Source organism: Barbus barbus (genome assembly GCF_936440315.1).
Source record: "Barbus barbus genome assembly, chromosome: 43".
Lineage (NCBI taxonomy): Eukaryota > Metazoa > Chordata > Actinopteri > Cypriniformes > Cyprinidae > Barbus > Barbus barbus.
The window spans coordinates 12,834,239-12,857,925 of record NC_136721.1 but is presented as its reverse complement, the minus strand read 5'-3'; the positions used below and the strand labels follow the sequence as shown (position 1 = coordinate 12,857,925).

At 36.7% G+C, this 23,687-nt stretch overlaps 1 protein-coding gene across 2 annotated transcripts in view; it reads left to right on the top strand.

Moving 5' to 3' along the window:
* The window catches only part of LOC306862842 (cell adhesion molecule 1-like), a 305,287-nt gene that overhangs the window by 258,665 nt on the left and 22,935 nt on the right, over positions 1-23,687 (top strand). The window contains exons 8-9 of one of the 2 annotated variants that reach the window (XM_079405861.1): positions 5,395-5,478; positions 19,204-19,236. In XM_079405861.1, the coding sequence (XP_079261987.1) occupies positions 5,395-5,478; positions 19,204-19,236 (117 nt within the window). The remainder of the gene's footprint in view (positions 1-5,394; positions 5,479-19,203; positions 19,237-23,687) is intronic. The other variant, XM_079405862.1, reaches the window with a different exon arrangement.

Genomic DNA, 23,687 nt, shown 5'->3' with positions numbered 1-23,687 from the left:
TATTGTTATTTTACGCTGTTCACTCACCTCTTTTGCTCATTGATTCTACAGAGAGGAGGAATGTGCAATCTATGGAGGAGGAATGCACTCTAATAGAATTTACACTATAGCAAGGCAAATGTGCCACTTCTGCCATTTATTGATATAATGTGCTTATTGAACAGTTGGAGGGAATTTTCATGCATATGCTTCTGCATATGTTTTCCACCTCTGGAAATAACGTGCAGATCCTAACAGGTTATTTTCTAGTGCAGTGGTTCTTAACATTTTCAGGAGTACCACCTCTCTTCAAATCAGAAAATCAAACTTGCATCTACTTACAACAATATTCTGTCTGATTTTCTTTTATTTTCTTATGCATTTAGAATAGCATCTCTTTTAATTGTATAAACTTGTTGTTGTTTTTTGCGTCCCTTCCTGATTAAGTTTTGATAAATATCATGAAGATAAATTTAATTTGCCGCAGTAGGGGAAGGCACTGTATAATAATTTTTGTTTACAATAAATTACGAGCTTCAGAGTGCGCAGATGAAATACGGTCACGTTATCCTATTTTCAGAGCCTGCTGCTTGGGAACACATTTCTGGGAGTTAACTATAACGAAGCACTTTGACGAGCACTTTGAAAACTAGCATTTCAGATGCTGTGCAATGAGATCGGTTCATTGGTTGGTCCAGTGTTATGCTGTCCCATTGCAAAGTCACGTCTTTTTTGATGGGCATTAAGGCATTTATTAAATAAAAGTCTTTCCATTGTAGTTTATGCGCATGTTTTCTTACCGGATAAGAAATGTATCCGACTTAGTATTAGAATTTATGCGCATCTTGGCATTTCCATCCAACGTTTTTTGTTTGTTTGTTTGTTTGTTTGAATACAATATCCCAATGTTTTATTTGTTTGTTTGTATGTGTGTGTTTATACTTGTGTTCCAAAGGGAGCAAAGCCTAAAACTGCCATATATCCCCAAAGAATCCTACACTTTACAGTATTTGGGTTATGTTGGCTCCCTTCCCTGCTCTTGCTAGTTTTGCAACAGCAAGCGAAAATCTCCTTGAGCAAACGCATAAAGCTGCCTGATGACAGAAGGTTGCTGATGGGCAAATCAACAGCCCTGAGCACCCATTGCTAATCACACTATTACTCACGTGTGTTTTTCCCTCTCTGTGTCGTTCCTGAATGACTGTTATCCGTTAGGAGTCCCAGGACATACTGGGAAATGCCATGCCAATTACAGTACTCATCTAGTCAGCTCCTCATACGTACCTCGCTCTCCTGATACCCTTCCTTGCCTCTGCGAGCTACTCATGCGTTGGTCCACATCTCATTTGGGAGATGCGCCGTTTTAGCAAGTGGCTCAGCGAGGGAGAGAGTAAAATATGAGTTCTCATCCTAGTGTTAGCCTTTGCATGTCTGGGGAATCGGTGTAACCAGCAGTATTTTGCAGTGGCCTGGGTTTAATGAGCCTGCTACACACGCACGCCCTGGCCCATTGCTATGATTCATAATGTGCCGTAATAAACACACGCTAGGATGACATGGCAGGTATGCACTGTGAAAGTCAATAAGCCCTGATACTCGGAGGCATCGGTTTTGCCTTTTAAAAAGATAGCTGCAAAAAAAGTGTACAAAAATGGGCTGTTTCTAAATGCGGTGAGTTATAGATCCAATCAGCCTGCCAAGTTTTTAATGAGCTATTGACACCGGGGATCTCAAACATCTGTTGGGCATTCACAGTTCATAACAGAGTGGCACCAATAAAGTTGGCCCTCCACTGAGTTAAAGCGAACATGCGTTAAGTGGGGTTTCAGTTTCTCCATCTTTCTTTATTAAAACATTTATGTATCTGCTAGTTCATACAGCATTAAGCTTTTCAGGCTCAGCACACATTATTTAATGCAAATGTAGTCTATAGTGGCTATTGGTCAAATGTGCTGCTGTAAAGTGAGCTCTATAACTCTTCGTTAGCCTGTATTTTCCCTGCTTGACTGCTTCTTGAGTTTCCTTGGTCAGCTGTTTCCTTTCCCTTTTTGCCATTGGTTATTAAGGATGACCGAGCGTGTCAAAATATTAAACATTTTAGCTCTCTGCTTTCAGACAGATGCATGATGGTGTTTAAATCCTACACAGTTTAGCAGGTTCAGTCGGTCTGTTTGCTGGTATACTTCATCACAAACATGGGAAATCCACATAGCTGTGCACTTCTGGGAGGTGTCTGGGAGAGAAATTTTCACCTAGTTGCAATTGCTGTGTGAATCAGTGTAGTTTGAGACAGGTAACAACTTACCGCTGACAACCTGTGATCCATTACGGTTTTTTATTGGCATGCCAAACATACAAATCTTTGAAAGTACCTTTTCCATCAGAAAGTGCAGTAAAGCAGTCACATCCGCTTCTATATCTTAAAGAGATGGACAGAGTGCAGAAGTGTAGTTTTGGATTATTATGAAGAAATGTGCTTGCTTGTTGTTTAATCAGTTTTGATAGTTTAGTAATTATTCAGTTTTTTCTATATAAATACCTGTACTTTTTTGGTATAATAAAACATACTAACATTCAAATGTTTGGGGTTAGTGGGATATATATATATATATATAAAAAAAGTTAATACATTTATTCAGCAAGGATGCATTTAAATTGATCAGGAGTGACAGTTAAAAGAATGCTTAAGAATGTATCGTGGAATCAACTGGCTTCAACATTGATAGTAAGAATAATTTTTTATTGAGCACGAAATCAGCATATTAGAATGATTTCTGAAGGGTCATGTGACACTGAAGACTGGAATTAAGGCTGCTGAAAATTTAGCTTTTCATCGCAGGTATAAATTACATTTTAAAATATAGAGAAATGGAAAACGTTTTTTTTAAATTGTAATAATATTTCAACATATTTACTTTATTTTTGATCAAAGAAATTTAGCATTGGTGAGGAAAGGGAAAGGCAAGTGGTGTGTGGCCAAGTATGGTGACCCATACTTGGAATTCGTTCTCTGCATTTAGCAGTGGGCAGCCAATGCTGCGGGGAGCAGTTGGGGGTTCGGTGCCTTGCTCAAGGGTCTCACCTCAGTCGTGGTATTGAGGGAGGAGAGAGAGTTGGTTATTCACTCCTCCCACCTACAATCCCTGCCGGACACGAGACTCGAACCCACGACCTTCGGGTTACAAGTCCAACTCTCTATCCATTAGACCACGACTGGCCCTTATGAGTGTTACCAAGTATAGGGATTGATTCTCACTATTGACTAGTTGCTTATTAGCATGCCTATTATTATCATATTGGCTTTTTCTTAGTACTTGTAAAGCACATATTGTGCATGACCATATTCTATATATACTCCTAATGTCTTATTATTATTACTTAGTAAGGCGGTTATTAAGTTTAATCCTTTCCTATACCTAAACTTAATAACCGCCTTACTAACTAATAATAATAAGACATTAGGAGTTATTGAGGCAAAAGTCATAGTTAATGGTTCATTAATAGCGAGCATTGAGCCTAAAAATAAAGTGTGACCACCAAATCTTACAGATCTCAGTCTTCTGAATGGTAATGCATGTCCCTATTATAGTACTATTAAAAGTGTTACAATAGTAAGGGTAAAAACAAAAAGAAGCATAATAATGTCAATGTAAAAATATCATTGCTTTGAAACTCAAACTAATAAATGAATACTGTTTTTCCTTTTTTTAATGTTACTAATTATTTTAGCTGTCAAAAACAATGTATTTAAAGTCTAATTGGGACCAGCATTCAAATTATTTAAATTGCATTAACCTCTTTTTACAAAAATACATTGATTAGTTGAAAAGTCAAGAACAGCCTTCAACTAGTCACTTCAACTGAATAATGTTTATTATGCATTTTAAAGTGTGTTTTTTTTTAATCCAGTGATTTTTTTTTTCCCCCAACTAAAGTGACAGTTTGCCATAGTATCATGTTAAAATTCGGTATGACAGCTACCAATGACATCTGTCAGCATCTGTCATGTATATTAAGAAACTATATATTATTATCGTTTTTAGTGAAACTATCACATTTATTTTATCTTTAGCCCAGGGTAGACATATGTTTCACTATAAATACCTTTCCATACACTTCCACTTAATTCGAATTTCAGTCTAAAACAATAATTTGTATTTTGTGCAACATGCTTTAACATATTAACAGGTTAACATATTATATATGTTAGATTGCATTGCATATTGTGTTGTGTATATTCGGGCAGACAGATGGAGACTTTATTATAACTGTGCATGTATGTATCGTCAAGGACTGAAAGTGTCCTTAAGTGTTTAGTGTGGTGTTAAAAGCCCTGTAGTGCATGACACGCAATACATGGCTGCCATTTTCTGAGTAATCCTGTGTATCAGCAGAGGAGATGGAGGCAGAGTTCCTCTCTGCCTCTGCTTCATCCTGCTGGATGTTTATCATTAGACAGTGGAAGCGTTTCTGGGCTCCCACCGAGCTCTTTTGATGGAGCGCAGACAACAAAGTGGGGAGGGGAGACAGCCGACCAATTTCCCCCACCACAGATGTTAACACAGTGGTATCTGTCTGGACGCGCTGGGCAAACAGTGGCACGGGCCGCGTCGCTTTTCACGCCTGTTATCTCCCCGAGAAACATCGCTCACTCCCATGCCCGCACGCCATCCTTTCCCATTCCTCATTTCATTAATGTTTGCCTGTTTGTCTCTCCATGAAAAATCCTGATCACCCCACGCACCGGACTGGCTAACACACCCGCTGAGTTAACTCGCCGACATCAAACACGCTAAGCCTGTGACGACCGCTGCCACTGGCTCTGGGGTCTATCAGTATTGCGTCCAGCACTCCACACTACAAATTACTAAATCAGAAGCAACATTAGTAGATAGTAGTGAGGGAAAGCGGCTAATGAAGTGTGAAAATGCAAAAAACAAACAGGAGAATGTATGCCAGGACCCCTTCTGTGTGTCATGGCTATGGTCATTTGTTAGCATGGACATTTTAAATGCATAACCATCTGCATTTTATGTTTTCCTTCATTTCCAATCATTCCCTCATGTCATCATTTCATTTTGGTTGGGTTTCTTTTAATTGTTGTTAAATGCTATTTTATTCTATTTCCCAAACACTAAATTAGCAGTAAATGTTTACACACACACAAAATATGTCCTTGCAGTACTTTTCCCACAGTTACCATTTTCAGCAGAGAGTAATATTTCATTTTGTACAGTAGTTACGCTTGATTATTCACCTACAGTTTATAGACTAATTTACCATCTGTTGAGTAAAGCTACACATATTACACAACACAAATCTGTCTCTCATTGTTGTTGATTTGATCATGTTTGGTTTCGTTTTTCCTGATTTTTCCCCGTATGTCATGTTTTTTTGTTGTGTTTTTCCATCTAGATGCCCTTACCACAACCCCTAAACCCACAACCACCACCACCACCACCATCTCCGCCACAACCTCCCCTCCAGACATCATACAAGGTATGGTATGACCTCCATCCACCTGCTCAACCTGACTGTGTTTGTGTGTGCGCGTGTGGATGAGAGAGAAAGAGAGAGAGACAGATATACTGCCAGCAGCTAGCCAGGCCTGATAAGATTCTCTCGCTGATTATGAGAGGACCGTGTCCCATATGAGACCAGGCCAGAGCTGGGCCGACCTCGCAGCGCTGTTGGTGCCACATGTCAGAGCTGGCTCCCTTCACAATTCTCTCAAATTTTAGCCTGGTTCGCTCCTTTAGCAGCGTAATCTTATCAGGATCTGGCGCTGTATCCAGGCCTGTCTGGTGCGGGGATTACAGAACCCCCTTTATGTTTCCTGTGGGCTGACAATGACGGCAGAGTCTTTGTGGCCAAGAGGAACCGGGATCAAGCGTGTACACGTTTGGATTTCTCATTTACCTAGCCAACCACATCCGACTGCACAGGTATAATGATACAAAAATCATGTTTTGTTTGTTTCGTTATATCAAATCCCTGTCCATGTCATTTTATACTACAGTCTGGTATGCAATAGCGTATTATCACATTTGTGGTTTATCAGTATGTGTGTTCTGTGGGGAACCTTGGCGCAATGCTACACTATATATAGTTTAATGGCTCCTGAATGACATGATGTAAATAAAATACGGTACTCATAGTCCTTCGTTCTCTAATAATCACACATTTCTGATCTAATGCAGTGTGCGGCCAGTTGGATAGATTGTAGGTGAACCCAAAATACTAGGCCTAATACCAGAGAGTTTATTTTAAACAATAAGAATGTTGTGAAATGTATGTAAATAGTCTGAAAATGTTCCACATTTTTTAAAGAAGTGAACAAATGCGGAACAGTATGCATTGACTTTGTAAAAAAGAGCAGCACTCATTTTCAGGGTTATTTAAGTTATAAAAGTCCAGTTTTGTTGGTTTGCACATGGCCGGCAAATGAGCAAAAGAATAAGCCATTTTTGCTTTCGTTCCCTCTATTGCTACATCATGTTAATCTTATTCTTGCAATGTTAATTGCTTTAATGTTTATAGTACTTGCAACTTTATTAGGGCTGCAGCGATTCGTCGACGTCATCGATTACGTCGATTATAAAAATAGGTTGATTAGCATGGAGTGTGTCGACTCCTCGCACCTTTAGCCACGCCCATTGCGCGAGCCTGCAGTGATCACTACTTAAGACAGTTTTTCTGCCATGTTTAACACAAACAAGACTCTAGAGCAGAAGTTAAAGGCTAGTATGGCAACATCACTTCATAGAGCGTTTATAGAGCATTCTATTATTATAAGACCGTCAGAACCGCATTTATATAGCCGAACTGACGCCTTTACACTGTCAGGATTCACAGCCGCATTCAAAGCTGCACTGAATGAACGGAACAGCATGGGACATCATCGAGTTGCCTATATAATCATGATGGGTTTAATTCACCCACAGAGACGGAGAAATGATTTGCGTTCATCTTCAGATCCACCGGAGCTGCCGTCAGTGCGATCGCGCAAGCTCTGAGACGCTCTCTGCACTCGCTAGCAAAGCATTTAAAATTGTTGTTAATTGTTTAACTGTGTGTTGGATAGGACAAGCCTCGACTGCGCTCCTTTATTTAAAAACGGGCTGTCAACTTTTTTTTTTTTTTTTTTTTTTTTTTTTTTTTTTTAAACGGGCTGTCAACTGTGATCAAACTTTGTGACTGCGGTTGTGACTTCAGCTGTTCATTCATAACAGATATGTATTCAAGCAGATGTTTTAATCTGCTGAATAAATAAAACATTTTAAGTCTCTCACCTGTAAGCAGCTGCAGCCATAATGTGCGTTTCTATTGATTGTATCACTGCCCTGTAATTCATTCTTTCTTTCTTTCTTTACTTTTCTTTTTTATTAATTATTTATTGTTATTATTTTTTATATTTCTCTCTTTTCTTATTTTTAATTTATTGTTATTATTTTCTTTCTTTCTTGTTGTTATTATTATTTATTTTTGTAAAGTATTAATTATGAGAAAACGTTTGAATAAAATAAAAGATTAATACACTGTAAAAAATGGAACGGGCTATTTACTTTAAAAAAAATATGGTAATGATATTACACTCAATATTTATGAGTAGTTTTTAAGGCTTGGTTTTTTAATGGAATCTACCTAAATAAATCATGTAAAATCTCCTAAATTAATTAATCTACGACACAATGAATATAATATAATTAGTGAAATGTGCTCATTTATTTTAAGTTGATTCTCAGAAGTCTGTGATTTTAAGTGAGGCCTGTTTGTATTTGACTGAGTTATTTTGTACATTTAAAAGACTATCCAGCCAAACAGCTCAAATAGGAAAATGCTTGAGAAATACTGGAAAGTACTGCACTAGCAAAGCTACTGCTCACTGAACAAGGCTTAATGTCTTATAGGAGTAGTATCCATAACCATAAGCGCTACTGTTCTGCACAGTGGTGACTATTGCACTGCACAATGGAAACTTCAATATAACAGAAACTCTTACAAATGTCAAACATAACTGAACATTAAACATTAATAGATGTTTCCCTTCACTCAAAAACACATAAAATAGCATTTATTTTCCAAATTTACTCTCCATATCCAGCCATATGCAAAGCATGCTGGGAACTAACTATCACCTCTAAAATAAAACTGCAAAATTGAGCTAATTCTCTTAAAATAAATAGGTAGCTTTCTTTCCTTATTTTTTTGTTTTGTTTAATCAGTTCCTCAATTCAAGCCTCAAAACTGCTGAAGTTTCCTTTAAAAAAATGAGGAAAACACATCTCTTGGTTTTATTAGTAAAAAGTCCTCAATATTTTCTATACAACACTGAATCACAATTTCTTTAATGAAATACTATTTTTAATTATCACCTTCATTTCTTTTATGAAAATTACAAGACCCATGATTAATTTTTTACAGTGTAGCAGAATTTACTGTTATTATTAACTAAAGTCATTAACTAAAGAATTCATCAACTGATAAGAAAATAATAAATAGATTAATTGAAAAATAATCAATAGATTAGTCAACTAATCAAAAAAATAATCGATAGATTAGTCGTCAATAAAAATAATCGTTAGCTGCAGCCCTAAACTTTATTAGTATGTCAACATGTACTACCACTCAAAAGTTTGGAGTTGGTAAATATTTTTGAATGAAGTCTCTTATTCTCACCTGCGATGGAAAAGCTGAATTTTCAGCAGCAATTACACCAGATCCTTCTAACATGATGATTTGGTGCTCAAGAAACATTTCTTATTATCATCAATGTTGCAGTTGCAATTGAAGAAAGAACTATTTCAAATAGAATTTTTTATAACAATGTGAAAGCCTTTACAGTCACTTTTGAATAATTTAATGCATCCGAATAAAAGTATTTCTTTCTTTCAAAAACTAAACTTTTGAAGGGTAGTGTTAATAAGTTTGTTTACGTGCTGTGATACAGTGCCCACTATTAACCCTTAGCAACCATTAAAATAATTGGACATCACCTGTAGGACTCGTGCTGCACTTTCAAGCATCTACAAAGCTTCTGCGTTAATTAAAAAAAGACAGATGCGTGACTGGGGGACAAATCTATGCATATGGCCAGGCCACAAACCACACTTAGAAAACCAGGCATATGGTAATGGCATAGTTGCTACAATTAACTTCAGCTCTATTTGCACCGGGTTCATTTGAACCTTGCTTATTTTATAATGGAGTGTAAACTGATTGTAGAACCGGCTCTGTTGATACGAATGATACGAATGCCCCTGCAATACTGACCACCGCAAGCTCATTAGCTACTCTAATCCACTCTACTCAACGTAAAAAGCACACAAAAGCTAATACGGCCCCAGATGATGGAAAGCTAAATCAATGTTGCTGCTGGTTTCAATCTCTAAAAGAGACCCTGATGTAATTTGCTGCCTGTAATGATTGTGATATTGAAGCAACCGATTGAGATCGTTTCACTCTCTGTTTTTCTCCTTCCTCAAGGCAATTCTTTATATTACAGTGAAAACCGTGCAGATTGCTAGAGATACATCTTCGTGTTTAGTTGTGTACTTGTGAAACCGAGTGGGAATGGCCGTCAATTCCGCGAGCAATCAAAATCTTGGACTAACTTGTGCGGATGATTTGAGAGAATCTATAAAGGGTTGAGAAATGAATCGGCCATGATTAGGCTACATGATTGTGTTTAATGAAAGAAGCGATGACGCATACTAATGAGACACACCCTCTTTCTTCATTAGCGAGGTGAATGAATCTCGTTAACACCACTGCTTGCTGCACACATTGAAATCCTCCAGAGGTCCAACCCGCAGGCATCGCTGTGGATAAACGGCCCTGATAGGGAAAATATTATTCAATTACAGACATATTGTGTTGTTTGAGCGAAATGATTCCAGCAAAGCCTCAGCTACGGATATGCTTTCCACAGGCCTGCACAGACCTATAGCTCTGCTATATCAGGCTGCGTTTTTATCGCTTTCCCCTAAAGCGCATCTTATTATGCCCATGTACTTCAATAGGAAGAGTGGGTCCTAAGCAGCCACACTGCTCCCTCCTTCTGCTGATTTTATTTATCCTTTGGCTGGATGTGTATAGTTCAGGAACACCACATGAATTTATCAGTCCACAGAAGTGGAGGCCACTTAGAAATTTAATACATTTTTGATAAACTGGCTATAAGAGAAATGGAATGGGCTATACTGCACTTTTAAAAAATCTATTAAAGCCCTAACGCAAGGCTAAAGTGCTCCACAGCTTCAGGAGGTGACATTTAGAGATGACTAAATTGCCATTTACACTGAAAAATAAATGGCTATATGGAGGGGCCTTGCTTGCCACCATACGCAATGGGGACAGATGTCATTAATTTCTATTTGTATTGCCTTTTTTCTCTGCTAAACACAGCTCAGAAATGGATGTTTATCGATATTTCTGAGAGCTCTTTTTTCCCCACAAAGCTTTTGCAAATTTGATCAAAGATGAGGCATTTCTTCTTGAAATGAAAGATGAGGCCTCTTTCTCTCTGGCTGACAACACAATCTGTCCTCCATCTCTCTCGTTTCTCCCTTCCCGTCATTTGCTCCATCTCTTTCTATCCATTTATCTATCTGTGACTTTGAGCCACAGTGAAAAGGGAAGACTGAATGAAAACTCTGAAGGTGTTTTTTAGTCCCCTAATGTCCCCATTTTCCCCACACTATTGTGTTTATTTTTGTAGCTAAGCCCTTTTTTTAATATTACTTCCCCAAAATCTGTAATTCTGAGCTGTGCTGAGAGGATCTGTGCGAATGGCATCCTCTATTTTAGAGCTCTCTTGCTCACTTTTTCTTTTATAATCTATCGCTTCCTCTTTTTATCTTTTAGGTTGAGCACAGAAATTGACACCAGCTATTTCATGTAAATGTAAAAGGTAATTGGAAACACTTTATTTTACATTGGTCGTGTTACACTATTTAGTGTTACTTTAGATAAAAGATAGATTTGACTATTTTGAGTCTATATGGGATTTTTTTTCCCTCCCATTTTATTGTGTTTTATTTTGAACCTCTAAATTTTATACATTGGTGTGAGCAATAGTATTAGTGATAATTGCCACCGCAAACAATAATAATGAAAATATTTGATTACAAGCAGCTTTCCAAAACAAGTAAAATGGCCACTATAAAATAATGTGTTTTTCCAGTATGCCTACGTTCCATTATAAAGCAAATGCAATATTCTGGATAAATGGACACGGCAAAAGGCACAGCTTAGACAATGTTTACCTTATTAATGACATATTTGGCCTTGCTAATAAAACACACTGGTGAATAAGATTTTTCTTTTTTGTAATTGATGAAAGAGCATAAATGAAGTCTGCATCCGATTCATTTTAGCAAGTAACAAAAAATATATATAAATAAATAAAAATGAGGGGAGAGGGAGGAGAAAAAAGGGCTTTTGTCAGGGCTTAAATTGCATAAACACCATCTGGTAAACTGATTTTGGAATTGAACAAATGAATTGCCCAGCAAAAGCACTTGCGCGTAAGATAGAAGTCCATTTCTCTCCCTGTCTGGTTCCTGCAGCAGAATACAAGCCAGACAAAGAGAGATGGCTCGCTGGCAGAGAAAAGGCTAATTCACTAAAGGTCAATTGCATTACCACAGGGAAAACAACCACTGCAGTGCTTTGATACACAACCCAGAGAGACCATCCTCTAGAATTTATTGCACTTAGCGTCATGCAAACACAGAAATGCTCCCAATAAGTCTTTTTTATGTAGAGGTATATTGTTATGGGAGCTATGATTACATTCTATGATGGCTAACTGGAAATAGGATGGTAGAACTGTGGAGAATATTCAGCCAGCCAAGCCTGAACCTGTCTGACATCACAGGCTGCCTAAATACAAACAGATAAATAATACACTCTTAATGAAAAAATAAACCTTATCCATTTGCTCATTATTGTCCCAGTCAGTCATATACTCAAACAGATGCCTAATGTATTTAGCTGCAAATTATACCTAGAACACATTCCTTCTTCATTTGGTTAAATGGGATATACAATGTAAATATACAGAGCATTCAGTGTGCTGAGAAATCATGAGACGTGCCATTGGACAGTTATTGTCAGTGAAAAGCAGATGACAAAGTAAACTGAATATTATATTCATGAACATGAGGACATTGATGCAAACCTCACCTTCAGTCTCTCTTACTTCTAAGTTTTTAGGGATTGATAATATGACGTTAAAGGGATAGTTACATTTACATTTTGTCATTTAGTAGACGCTTTTATCCAAAATGACTTACAAATGAGGACAATAGAAACAATCAAAATCAACAAAAGAGTGCTGTGAGAAGTCTTGGTTAGTTTAATGCAGAACACAGAGCAAGGGTTTTTTTTGTTTGTTTGTTTGTTTTTTATAATAAATAAAAAGAAAACAGGTTGAATACAAAAACAGAGAACACTAGTGTTAGGGGATCATTTTTTTAAATAAATGTAAAACAAGTCAAAAGAATAGAAAAAGAATAGAGAACGCTAGTGTTAGAGGGTCCGGTTTTTTAATAAATAAATAAGAAAACAAGTAGATAAAATAGAAATAGAATAGAGAGTGCAAGTGTTAGAGGGTCAAGGCTTTTTTAAATAAATAAAAAGAAAATAAGTGGATAAAATAGAAATAGAATAGAGAGTGCTAGTGTTAGAGGGTGAAGTGTAGATGGAAGAGATGTTTTAGCCATTCACATATTAACATATTTGTATTATTTATATTAAAATAAAAATGTAATGTGTAAATAATTTTAATTATTATGTATGTTTATTATTGATTCTTTACTGTGGATGGTAGATAATATATATATATATATATATATATATATATATATATATATATATATATATATATTTATTTATAGTTATATATATATATTTATTGATAGTTATATATATATATTTATTGATAGTTATATATATATTTATTTATAGTTATATATATATTTATTTATAGTTATATACATATTGCAAATGCTGGTTGCTCTGTAATTTAGTGTACAGTGTTACTATCTTTTTTATTTTTGGTTTAATTTTAATAGTGCTTTCAAATTTATTTTGCATTTCAGTTTGCTTTAATATAATTAGTTTAATAGCTGACTATTTTCAGAAAAACACCTTTTCTGTGTCCTTAAAGGCTGTTTTGGGGGTTTCCATAAACAGCTTTAATGAAGACCTTTTTGCATAATAGATTCATCACAATATGTTACTCTGGTATATTTTTTCACATTTTGAATGAAGAGCTGCGTGCTGCTGAGATTCAGCAGTTGTGCCCTTCCCCTGGGCACCCGGGCGCATGTTTCGCTGTCGTCTCCTGTGCCACGCAAAGCTGTCGCAATTAGCCACGAAGCTGTGTGCCTATTGTCATCTCTGCTGATATCAGCTGCTGATGTAAGCAAGGACACCGCCTCAGGTGACCCACACTGAAACAAAGGGCCATGCGCAAGGGGGAAGGCCGCTGCTCATCAGCAGACTTATTGACGGACTTCTGTCTGAGCCAGTAATGGGCTTAGCAGGCTTCCAGAGGCCCTCTGATGATTGAGAGTTGGAGGACAGCTTGAAGATTGTAATGCTCATTTTGGATCAGTTCCCCTATATATTTTTTTTTCTGTCCCTGGATAGTAGTAAATAACCAGGACAGCTCCCTTACGTCCTTCCTGCTTCCTCCGTGTCTCCTCCCTTCTCAGCGAGAACATGCTCCAAACCATCTGCCTGATGGGAATCACAGCATGCAAGGAGTGATGGAAACCCTCCACTTCCCTCTTAATGTCAAATAATAACCTGAAGATATTATTGCTCATTTTGATTGCGTTTTATTCGTAGGCTCATGTTTCATCTCAGGACTCTCTCCTTGAACTGTTTGCCTCGAGTACTCGGTGACCAATTTTAGAGTTGCTTGACAGTTCATGTTTGATAATGTTTCAAACGTCTCCGCCCAATGGCGCAGTGGCTGGAGACTTATACAAAGGCTCACTGTGCAGCAGTAAGTGTGGTGTTATTCAAGTCGTTCATTTTTCTGATGGTGAAAGCCCTTTTGAAGGACCTGATGTCAGCGGTATGCTGAGAAGTTTCTTTAGAGATTATGTTAAAGGCCTTGCTGTGCTTTTGTACCAGATGAACGCCTTTAATGTTGGAGAGAGTTTTTTATTTTGAGGACTAAAGTGCAGTCTAACACTAACACAGTGTGTTGATATAGGTCTCCTGACCATCTAAAGGTTCTTTACCTAAAGGCCTAACAGCAGGGATTGCAAGTAAAGCGTGCTCTCTGCTCTCTCTAGTTCTTGGTTATATGAACTCAGCTTTTATAGCACAACTGAAGCCTGAGAGCCTTTCACAAACCTCCTTAAAATACATTCAGCACATTTCAGAATTCAAAAATGGTCTCCTTTTTTAATTCATGAGTTGGAATTTGATTAAAAAGGCAAGGTGTTTTCATGTACAGTGCCGTTTAAAAGTTTGGGATCAGTAAGATGTTTAATGTTTTGGGTTTTATGTCTGTCAAGGCTGCATTTAATTAATTTATTAATTTATTTATTTTTCAAACGAAGGAAAACAAAGGGAGGCTGCATTTATTTAATAAAATATACAGAAAAAAATACAATTCTGTGAAATACTGTATTATTGCAATTTAAAATAACAGTTTTCTATTTTAATGTAGCTTAAAATATAATTTATTCCTGTGAAGCAAAGCTTAATTTCCAGCATCATTACTCCAGTCTTCAGTGTCACATGATCCTTCGAAATCATTCTAAAATGCTGTTTTATTATGAATATTGTAAACAGTTGTGCTGCTTAATATTTTTTGGGATCTGTGATTTTTTTACTCATCAAAGAATCAAAGAAAAAATTATCACAGGTTTCAAAAAATATTAAGCATCACAACAGTTTCAGCACTGATAATAATTCAGCATATTAGAATGATTTCTGAAGGATCATGTGACACTGAAGACTGGAATAATGGCTGATGAAAATTCAGCATTGCATCACAGAAATAAATTATATTTTGAAGTATAATAAAATAGGAAACCAATATTAGAGATTACAATAATATTTCACAATATTACTGTGTTTTTTGTATTTTGATCAAATAAATACAGCCTTAATGAGCAGAAGAGACTCTTAATGATTAAAAATCTTAATGATCCCAAACTTTTGAACGGCAGTGTATGCTAATGTTATCAATTTCAAATTAGGCTTTTCTCTTTTAACTTGACTGAAATAAGATATAAATAATAAATAAATAATGATGATTATAAAAAATATTAATTTTCAGTGAAGGTTCTGTATGTTGTAAGTTTAATGATTTAGTATTTTCAAGTTTTTATCTCAATATTATATTATACTTTATTTTCGAAATAAATGTAATGTCACATTTTGTTTACTTGTAGCTAGTTTTAGCATTTTCATTTTATGGTTTTATAATTTTATGTTTATAAAATGATTTTTATTCTAATTTTATCACTCAATATCTTTCAAATCAGGGTTTCTCTTTTCATTTAACTGAAATAAGATAATTTAATAAATAATTATTGAAAAAATATCATTATTAATAACAGTACTTTTAAGCGGTGGTCCTGTAAATAGTGTGCTGCAAGTTTAATAATTTAGTTTTTTCATTTCACTATGAAATGTTTTTTCATTTCACAAAAATTTTTTTAGTTGATATTAATTTCAGCAATTATTTTGATTTTATGTTTATTAGAAAATGCAAAGTGATAATACTGTATACAAATTGTATTAGTCAAATGTCATTCCAACCTCTGCAAGAATAATATTCAGTTTAATAATATTTAATAATATAAAATTTTATCACTCTATGAGCACATTTTACTAAAAGTCATAGAATTATCCAGTTTATTGGACATTCTGTAAATCTAGTCTGAGTTAGCAACATAAACTGGCGGGGGTGGGGGGTCTTAGCATAGAGTCAGTTCTGGTTCACAACCCGCACATATGATATAGATCTTATATTGTAACCAATGTTCCCAAATTCAAACAATGGAAAGGGCAAACTATAAAGGCCAGGTTACTTCAGGGTGCCTACCCCTGTCAGAAGTGCACTGCAAGTCGCATTGGATAAAAATAGATTTCTAAATGGCTTATTTCTAAATTCTAAATAAAAAAACAAAATATTAACCCAGCATTCATATAGTAATTAATTTCTGTTTTACTGCTCGGCGACACACTCATGTTTTAACCCAAGAATCTCTCCATCCAAAAGCAATCAACGCTTTTGATCTCCATCTTGTGATCCAATGAACATGCCATGCCACGCTCATCTACCTTTACTCAGGAAATGCTTGGTATTCTACACATCATCTGCACCGCTTCTTTTCATCAATCTCTGATAAATATTGAGGAATACTCAACTGAACCTGAATCATCAAAGCCAACAAGTGGATTAGGACTAGATCCTATCTAATCGAGCCGAGAAACGCCAAGTTATGCTTTAAGGGCAAAGTTTGTGTTGCCCTAACAGTGATTGACATCTCTAATGTTTCTTCCCATAACGAGCACCTCTGCATCATGGCTCTCCTGGTGTGTTTGAAGTGCTCTCTGCCCTAAGGTAATGCACCAGGATAAGGGCTCACATTCCTCATGTTATGCATTCGCTTCCATATTTCAGTCGAGGCATTTCATCAGCTCAAAGCAGAAAGGCAGTCTTGAATTCCTCTGTTATATCGGAGGAATTACCTGGAGCGGTAATGCAGGTTTACGCTGAATTATCAACATTTCAAAAAGGCAGAGGCCTTCTGGTGCATTTTAATGACTAATTACATACAATCATTGCAAAGGCATTCAGTTGTTCATATACAATTCTACATCATATTCATTTGTCATATATAATAGTGATTTGGCTTAAAAGTCAGTTCATGTGATTTTAATGTACCACATTCTACTTTTGACTCGATAGCTGGGTTCGTAAGAGAGGCAAGCATATGAAAAGGTAATTTTTTGTAGGTATTATTTATGGAGAGTCCTGTGGTCTTGCTACATTGATCGAGGGTGCAGCAGTGATTGTCGGCACACACCAGCGATTCAAGCATGCCCAGTTTAGACATTTTATGATTCTTGAGAGCTGAAATCAGATCCCACCACAGAATCATATTCCCCTTCCTCAGTGCCAAAAATTTTGTAATACAGCTTCATAATCAGTTAAGCTAGCAAGCTAAGCTGTAAACTGAAAACACAAAACAATGTGATATTTGAATAATATGATCAATTTTAGCTTTAGTAATGTAATGTGAGGGATAGTTCTCCAAAAACTAAAATTCTGTTGTCATTTTTGAGTTATTGATTTGAAATTGTATGTATAATAAAATAAATAAATACAATATAATAAAACATTGTAATTAAAGGGAAAGATATGGGAGTTAAATAAGGGTAATAACGTTCTTATGTGGAACATGAAAGATTATATTTTTAAGGATGTCTCATTTTATGTATTTATGTTGTCCATACAATGATATGTAATGGGGTCCAGTGTGGTTTTGAACCCATTGGCTTTCATTTGTATATACAAAAACATTTTTCAAAATATATTTTTTGTGTTTTACATAAAGTAAGTCATACAGGTTTGAAATGGCATGAGGTTGAATAAATGTTGGGGGGTTTTTTTGGATAAACTATCCCTATAACAGGGGTTCTCAAAGTCTACGTTCAAAGGTCCAAATCTGAATTTTCATCAGTGTCAAAGGTCCGGAACAATTGGTTATTACAAAACGTGTTTTTAATAAACATACATAACATATAACAAATAAACACTCATTTAAAAAAAAAAAAAAAAGGTTCCCTTTGCATTCAAAATACTTTAATAACAAGTGCAAAAGTGGCAAAACAATTAATTTAAGTGTCAGCAGTAGAAGTCGACCTATAATGTTTTTTCTCTGGCCAATATTTAGAAATCAGGGCAGCCTATGGCCGATATATGATGCTGATTTTTTGGGCCGATTTTCTCTTTTTTTCCCTTTAAGAGAGTTTGCGTAAATGGTTATTGCAGGGCACAAGATAGTAATAGTAGTAGTAGTAGCCTAATTCATAGTAATAATACATGGCTCAAAACTTAAGCACCTTCTCAAAACAGTTCTGAAGCATGCTTTTTTGTTTATGTTTGCTGACAGACACCAGTGTTTCCCGCAGACTAGCAAATGCAAGTTGATTCTCTGCCAGCAGGAGGCGCTGTTGGAACTGTTTCCCCGGTAACGACTGTAATCAAATAAGCGCTACTTTATCAGCCATTACAGGAAAGACCAAATTAAAATTGACATCAAAGCTTTTCTGAAGAAAACGGACGGTTCTTTTAAAAGATACATTCATATAAAAACACCCGCGCAGTATTTTATTTTTGAAACGCGCAGTGCTCAGTTTATTCAACGAAGTATAAGCCTTTTGGAAAATCTATTTGTAGCGGTCAGTTTTGATATTGTGACAAGCCGCCACAAATAAATGTATCTGGGCACTGCTATAAGACAAATTGCCATAATATAAGTGATAGCAAAACAAAACATCAAAAATATTAGCGGTGAAATGTTGCCCGATTACTTCAAACGTCATACGCTCACTGGATGTCATGATGACAACAAATGTCATGAAGGAAAAGTTTCAATATCTCGCCTGCAATTTCGGACCTTCTCCAAAAAGACAAAAAATAAGAATAAATAAACAAATGATTTACAAGTTTAACGTGCGTTTATCAAAGTAGGAAATATAATTAGTGTTCTTGAAATATGAAATAGAAGCGGGTCCGGATTGAATTCCCTCCGGGTCCGGATCCGGACCGGAGTTCGGACTTTGAGAAGCACTGCCCTATAATTACCACATTTTCAGAATTAAAAATATTTACCATTTCTAATAAGGCACTGAATAGAGTAGCCATAGAAATCTCAGTCTCAGCTATTGGTTTTGTTGAGGAAGGTGGATTGGAATCTGTGGGATTCATGGTACCAAGGTATTATTGACACCCTTATAGTCTTAGCTGTGCGTGATGATGCCCTGTGTTTTGATGTGCAGAACATTTGATTTTGTCCTCTTGTGATTCTCTTGTGAGCTTGTTACAAAGTGTTGGTCATTGTTGTAATTGTGTGTAAATGCTTGCTTATCAGTTCCATTTCTCCTTTTTATGCATGCTGTTCCTCCTGTTTCCCTCCTCCTTCCTCCACACCGCACCTCCTCTCCTCGTGTGCTCAGACGCTGCGCCCAGCACTGAAGCCGCAGCTCACGGTTGGTACCTCTCCCTCCTTCTTCTGCCAGCACAGCATGGCATTCTCTGCATGCCAGCTGAGTACAGTACGGCACATAACGGCGACATGCACGGGATGCGGGAATGAGACTAATGTGGATTTGCTGTATATGTGTCTGTCTGTCTGTCCGTCCGTATGTCACATCCTTTATCCCTATCGCCGTTCACCTGTGATGACCCACCCGTTCGCCACAGCTCTCCTCTGGGAGTTTTAATCAGAGCATTCGCCGTGTAATTCCAGGCCACCCCTCCTGCATGAGCCGTACTCGAGTCCTTGTTGGCATTTTTGACTTCTCACCTTTTCGAGTCCTCACACGGCTCCCAACAGACACTCGTAATCCACCCGCAATCATTTTTCATGAATTTAAATGACGTCCAAATGGCTGTTTTTGATTTCTGAGAAATTAACGGGGAGCCTTTTCTCTACACGACGCAGATGGCATTGTACTCCACCTTGGTGCGCCAGCTCCGTACGCAAATCACAGAACAGGGACCATTTGCATAGCTCACGGGCTTTATTGTGTTTTACAATATACCACGAAAGCGCTTTCTCAATTCATTAAGCCCTTTATCCTCGCTCTCAGTTTGCAGTGGCAGATGCTTGTGTAAATGTGTTAGATTTAGTATAAAGGCTTTTCATGATACTGTGTAATTATGTCACCTGTGCCTCATGAAACACCCTTTAATGATTTAATTAGCCATCGTGTTGTGGCTCGCACTGGATCACACCTCAGAATTGACACCCCCGGCCACCTCGCGAACCGTTCGAGTCGTTTGTTTACATATATCTGCAACTTTCCATATGGAAAAGGTTAAACCAAAAACAAGCGGTAGAAGATCTAAAGGTTAGGGCTATTCTTTTGCCTGTGCATAATTTGGACTTGCCTACAGAACGTGGTCAGGCTTGACTGTGTAGCAGAGCTATAATTGAGCTTTTGTACAGTTCACTGCATTTCTAAATGCCATGTCACAAGACCAATGTTAACCTTGTACAGTTATATCAGCCTGGCAGTGATGTATAACTGAATCACTGTATGCTTTCTAATAATCCAAAGCAGTTTTTGATCCTACAAAAGGTTTTCGGTCATGGAGAGAGAATGCAAGGTGAACCCAGGGGGTTTTGTCTCATGAAACAAATTGGTTTTAAATGTAGTGCTTCTTATCTTTGTGTTCTCTAAATGTGACATGGAGCGTTTTTGGTCTGGCTTTTATGTTGTTGCAGAACGGCGAAAAGGGTTAGCCATCTCAATGCTTCCTGCCCTCACGTTCATTATCGAAATGGACAGGAAATGCCTTGTTTGTAAAATGTCAAGCATGCTCATCCATTCTTTAATCCGACTTTAGAATTGGTGTCTTGACCTGTTGCGAATATGTGTTTTTGCTAATGCCAAGATGCTTGTTTGTGTTGGAAACAGCATTCCGCACCCCGTGGTATAAATGCACGAGAATTAAGTCACATTGTTTCTGGAATAAAGACGTCTAGTCTAGTCAAGCACAGAGAGCAGCTCATGATGGCAGAGCAAAGTGTCTATGTTCCTCCTCAGAAGATCCTCTCATTTGCATCTTGTCACATCTTGTGTGTTTTATGTGGTTCACTTTTGTAGTTGATGCACATACTCTGTTTACCATCTTATTTTCCTGGGTGTGCTACTCTCACTGTTCAGGAGATTTCTCTTCTCTCTGATAACAGTCTTTTTTACCCTCTCTGGTGTAGCCTAGCAACAAGCTGTTCAAGCAATAAGTGGGGTTTTCAGCAGAGGTTGAGGTAGGAGGCTGACATAGTGGGCAAGATTCCTTGCTAGAACAGAAAGCTACAGCAATGCCACAGAAAACATTCTCATTTGTGTATTTTTATTGCATTCTTTCAACATTTTTTGTCTCCTGGTCTTTTTGTCCACATACTATTTTGCAAAATAATTATTGGAAATCACCTTGCAGGCTTTGCAAAATATGCATGGTCCAACTTAATATTAGGTGGCCTTAACTACCATGCACTTACATCAAAAAATAAGTAAAATCTACTTATTATGTTCATATTGTGCTGCAAAACACTTTTCCTGCTATCGAGGTGGGATACGGGTAAGGTTAGGGGCAGGTTTGATGGTATGGGTAGGTTTAAGGGTGGGTTAAGGTATAAGGAAAGGTTCAGAAATTAATTACGGATGTAGTTACATGCAGGTATTTTTTTAAATGTAAGTACAATGTAAAAACATGTATGTACACAATAAGTTAATTGTATCAAATGATTAATTTAAATGTGAATACATAGTAGTTAAGGCCACTTAATATGAAGTGGGACCGTTATTAACTTTAAAAATAACTTTTGACTTATTGTGTACAAATTAGTAATATCACCTAGGTTTGTGTAACATTTTTCAAGCAAATCGCCTGAACTTATAGGCAAATATAAGTTATAAACTGTAAAGATCCAGCTATGACATTATTAGTGAATATTATTATATTAATACACACATGTATTTTTATTTTAAATGTAATGTTATTAGCTATTATTTCGTTCTGTTTGTCTTTTCATTTTCACACACACACACTATACGATAATATCTCACGATAACGATAATATCACGATACAGCGATTCTGCGATAATCAAAATATTTCTAGAACATTCTATAATGATACATCACGATATCGGTCTAAACAAAATGCCTGTGAAGAGGTTAAGTGCAAGTTTTCTTTTTTTTCAACTCCAAACTGTTAGAAAACAGCAAAAAAAGTTCTGTAAATCAATTTTAATGTTGATTAGGCTAAATTAATCATTTTATTCTTGGACTTATTAAAAGCTTATACTTTTCTTTTTCTCTGTGTGTAAACAAACAGATTTAACTGCTTATCAAACAGGAAAAAAAAAAAAACTAGATAGATAGATAGATGTACACACATATATATTTTATTTTTATTATTGTTGTTGTTTGCTGCTGTTGCTGTTATTATAATAATAAATTAATTTAAAAATGTAATCATTTATTAACATTAATTATGTTAAATATTTATTATAAACTATTACTTATTTGTTTGTTTGTTTGTTTTTTTGTTTGTTTATTTATGCATTCATGCTAACCAGCCAAACTATGACACCTCAATAATATTAATCAATAATATCACAGCTTCATTTTTTGCAATACAATCAAATACGATTGATAGCATCAACATTATTTCCCATTGAAATAAGTTTTCTTCAGAAATATGTCATAATATGGAAATGAAATGTGTTGTGACAGCCATTTCATGTTGTCTTTAACAGAATGTGCAGCATGGTTGCGTGGCTGAATATGAATTACACTACAGACGAGAAGAATCATGGTTGGCAGGGTCAGATAGATCAAATTCTTATCAGCGTGTCAGCAACCCTGTCAAACTCTTACTGTATCATCACACACTGGCACCCTCAGTATTAATCACACCTCACTTCACCTGACCCATTGCATGTACGGCCTCTCCTCTAGCTGATTTATTGCCATCATGTCACTATTTTCAAAGCAGTATATGTGGATCTCGTGCATTTAATTTTTTTTCTGCTGTGAATTCAGATGTGAGAAGACCATTCAGTAGGTCCTCCATTTGGCTCGGACTTTCTCTGCTCTCTCTATATCACTCCATCCAGGCGTACTCCTCATTCCTGTTCATTTCCAAAGAGAATGATTGAACACACTTCACTTATTCTTGTCATTTCATCATCCTTTGTTCAGTGTGGCACCACACAACATGTTTGAGGCTGGGCTCGGTAAACATGACGCCGGTGTCTTTTGATGATGTGCTTTAAAGTAACAATGCGGCAAAGAGCCCATAAGAAACCAGATGTAAAATAACCGCTTTGTTTGCCCGTGGTTACGACAAATGAAAAATCACTCCACTCTGGCCAACCGGTTTGGAGGACTATTTGCTCGCAATTATGAAAACTTTTCGATGCTCGTTCTCAATATGACTGAGTCTGCCTTTTCATAAAGGAGTGGGTCTTTTCAGTAGAGATGTAATAATGGCTCGTTGCTGTGGCCACACCTCTGTCACAATTTTCATAATGGCAGAAATTAATTAAATCTACATTTTTGTCCTATGAATGCTAAAGAGAATGCTTTTGTGAAACACAGCCTCTAAAATAAATAGCAGGCTTTAGAAAGGGATGAATGAAAATCTGTGAGTGTCACACATGGTGGCAAAATTAAGCAAGGGCTTATTTAAGCCTATCTCTCCCTCGCTCTCCCCGGTAAATCTAAGCCGCTGTTTGACATGAACTTAGCCACCTCTGATGTGAAGCTGTTTTATATGCCAATGTTAACTGCCTCTCCCTCATCCTCTCAATGCAGTCGCCATGACGATTCCCCTGCCTGTTGTGGCATAGTAAAGCCTGTGTTACTTAACGGCTTGTTTTCAAACACTCTGATCTGAATTTCTTTCATGCATAGGAAAAGACAGCAC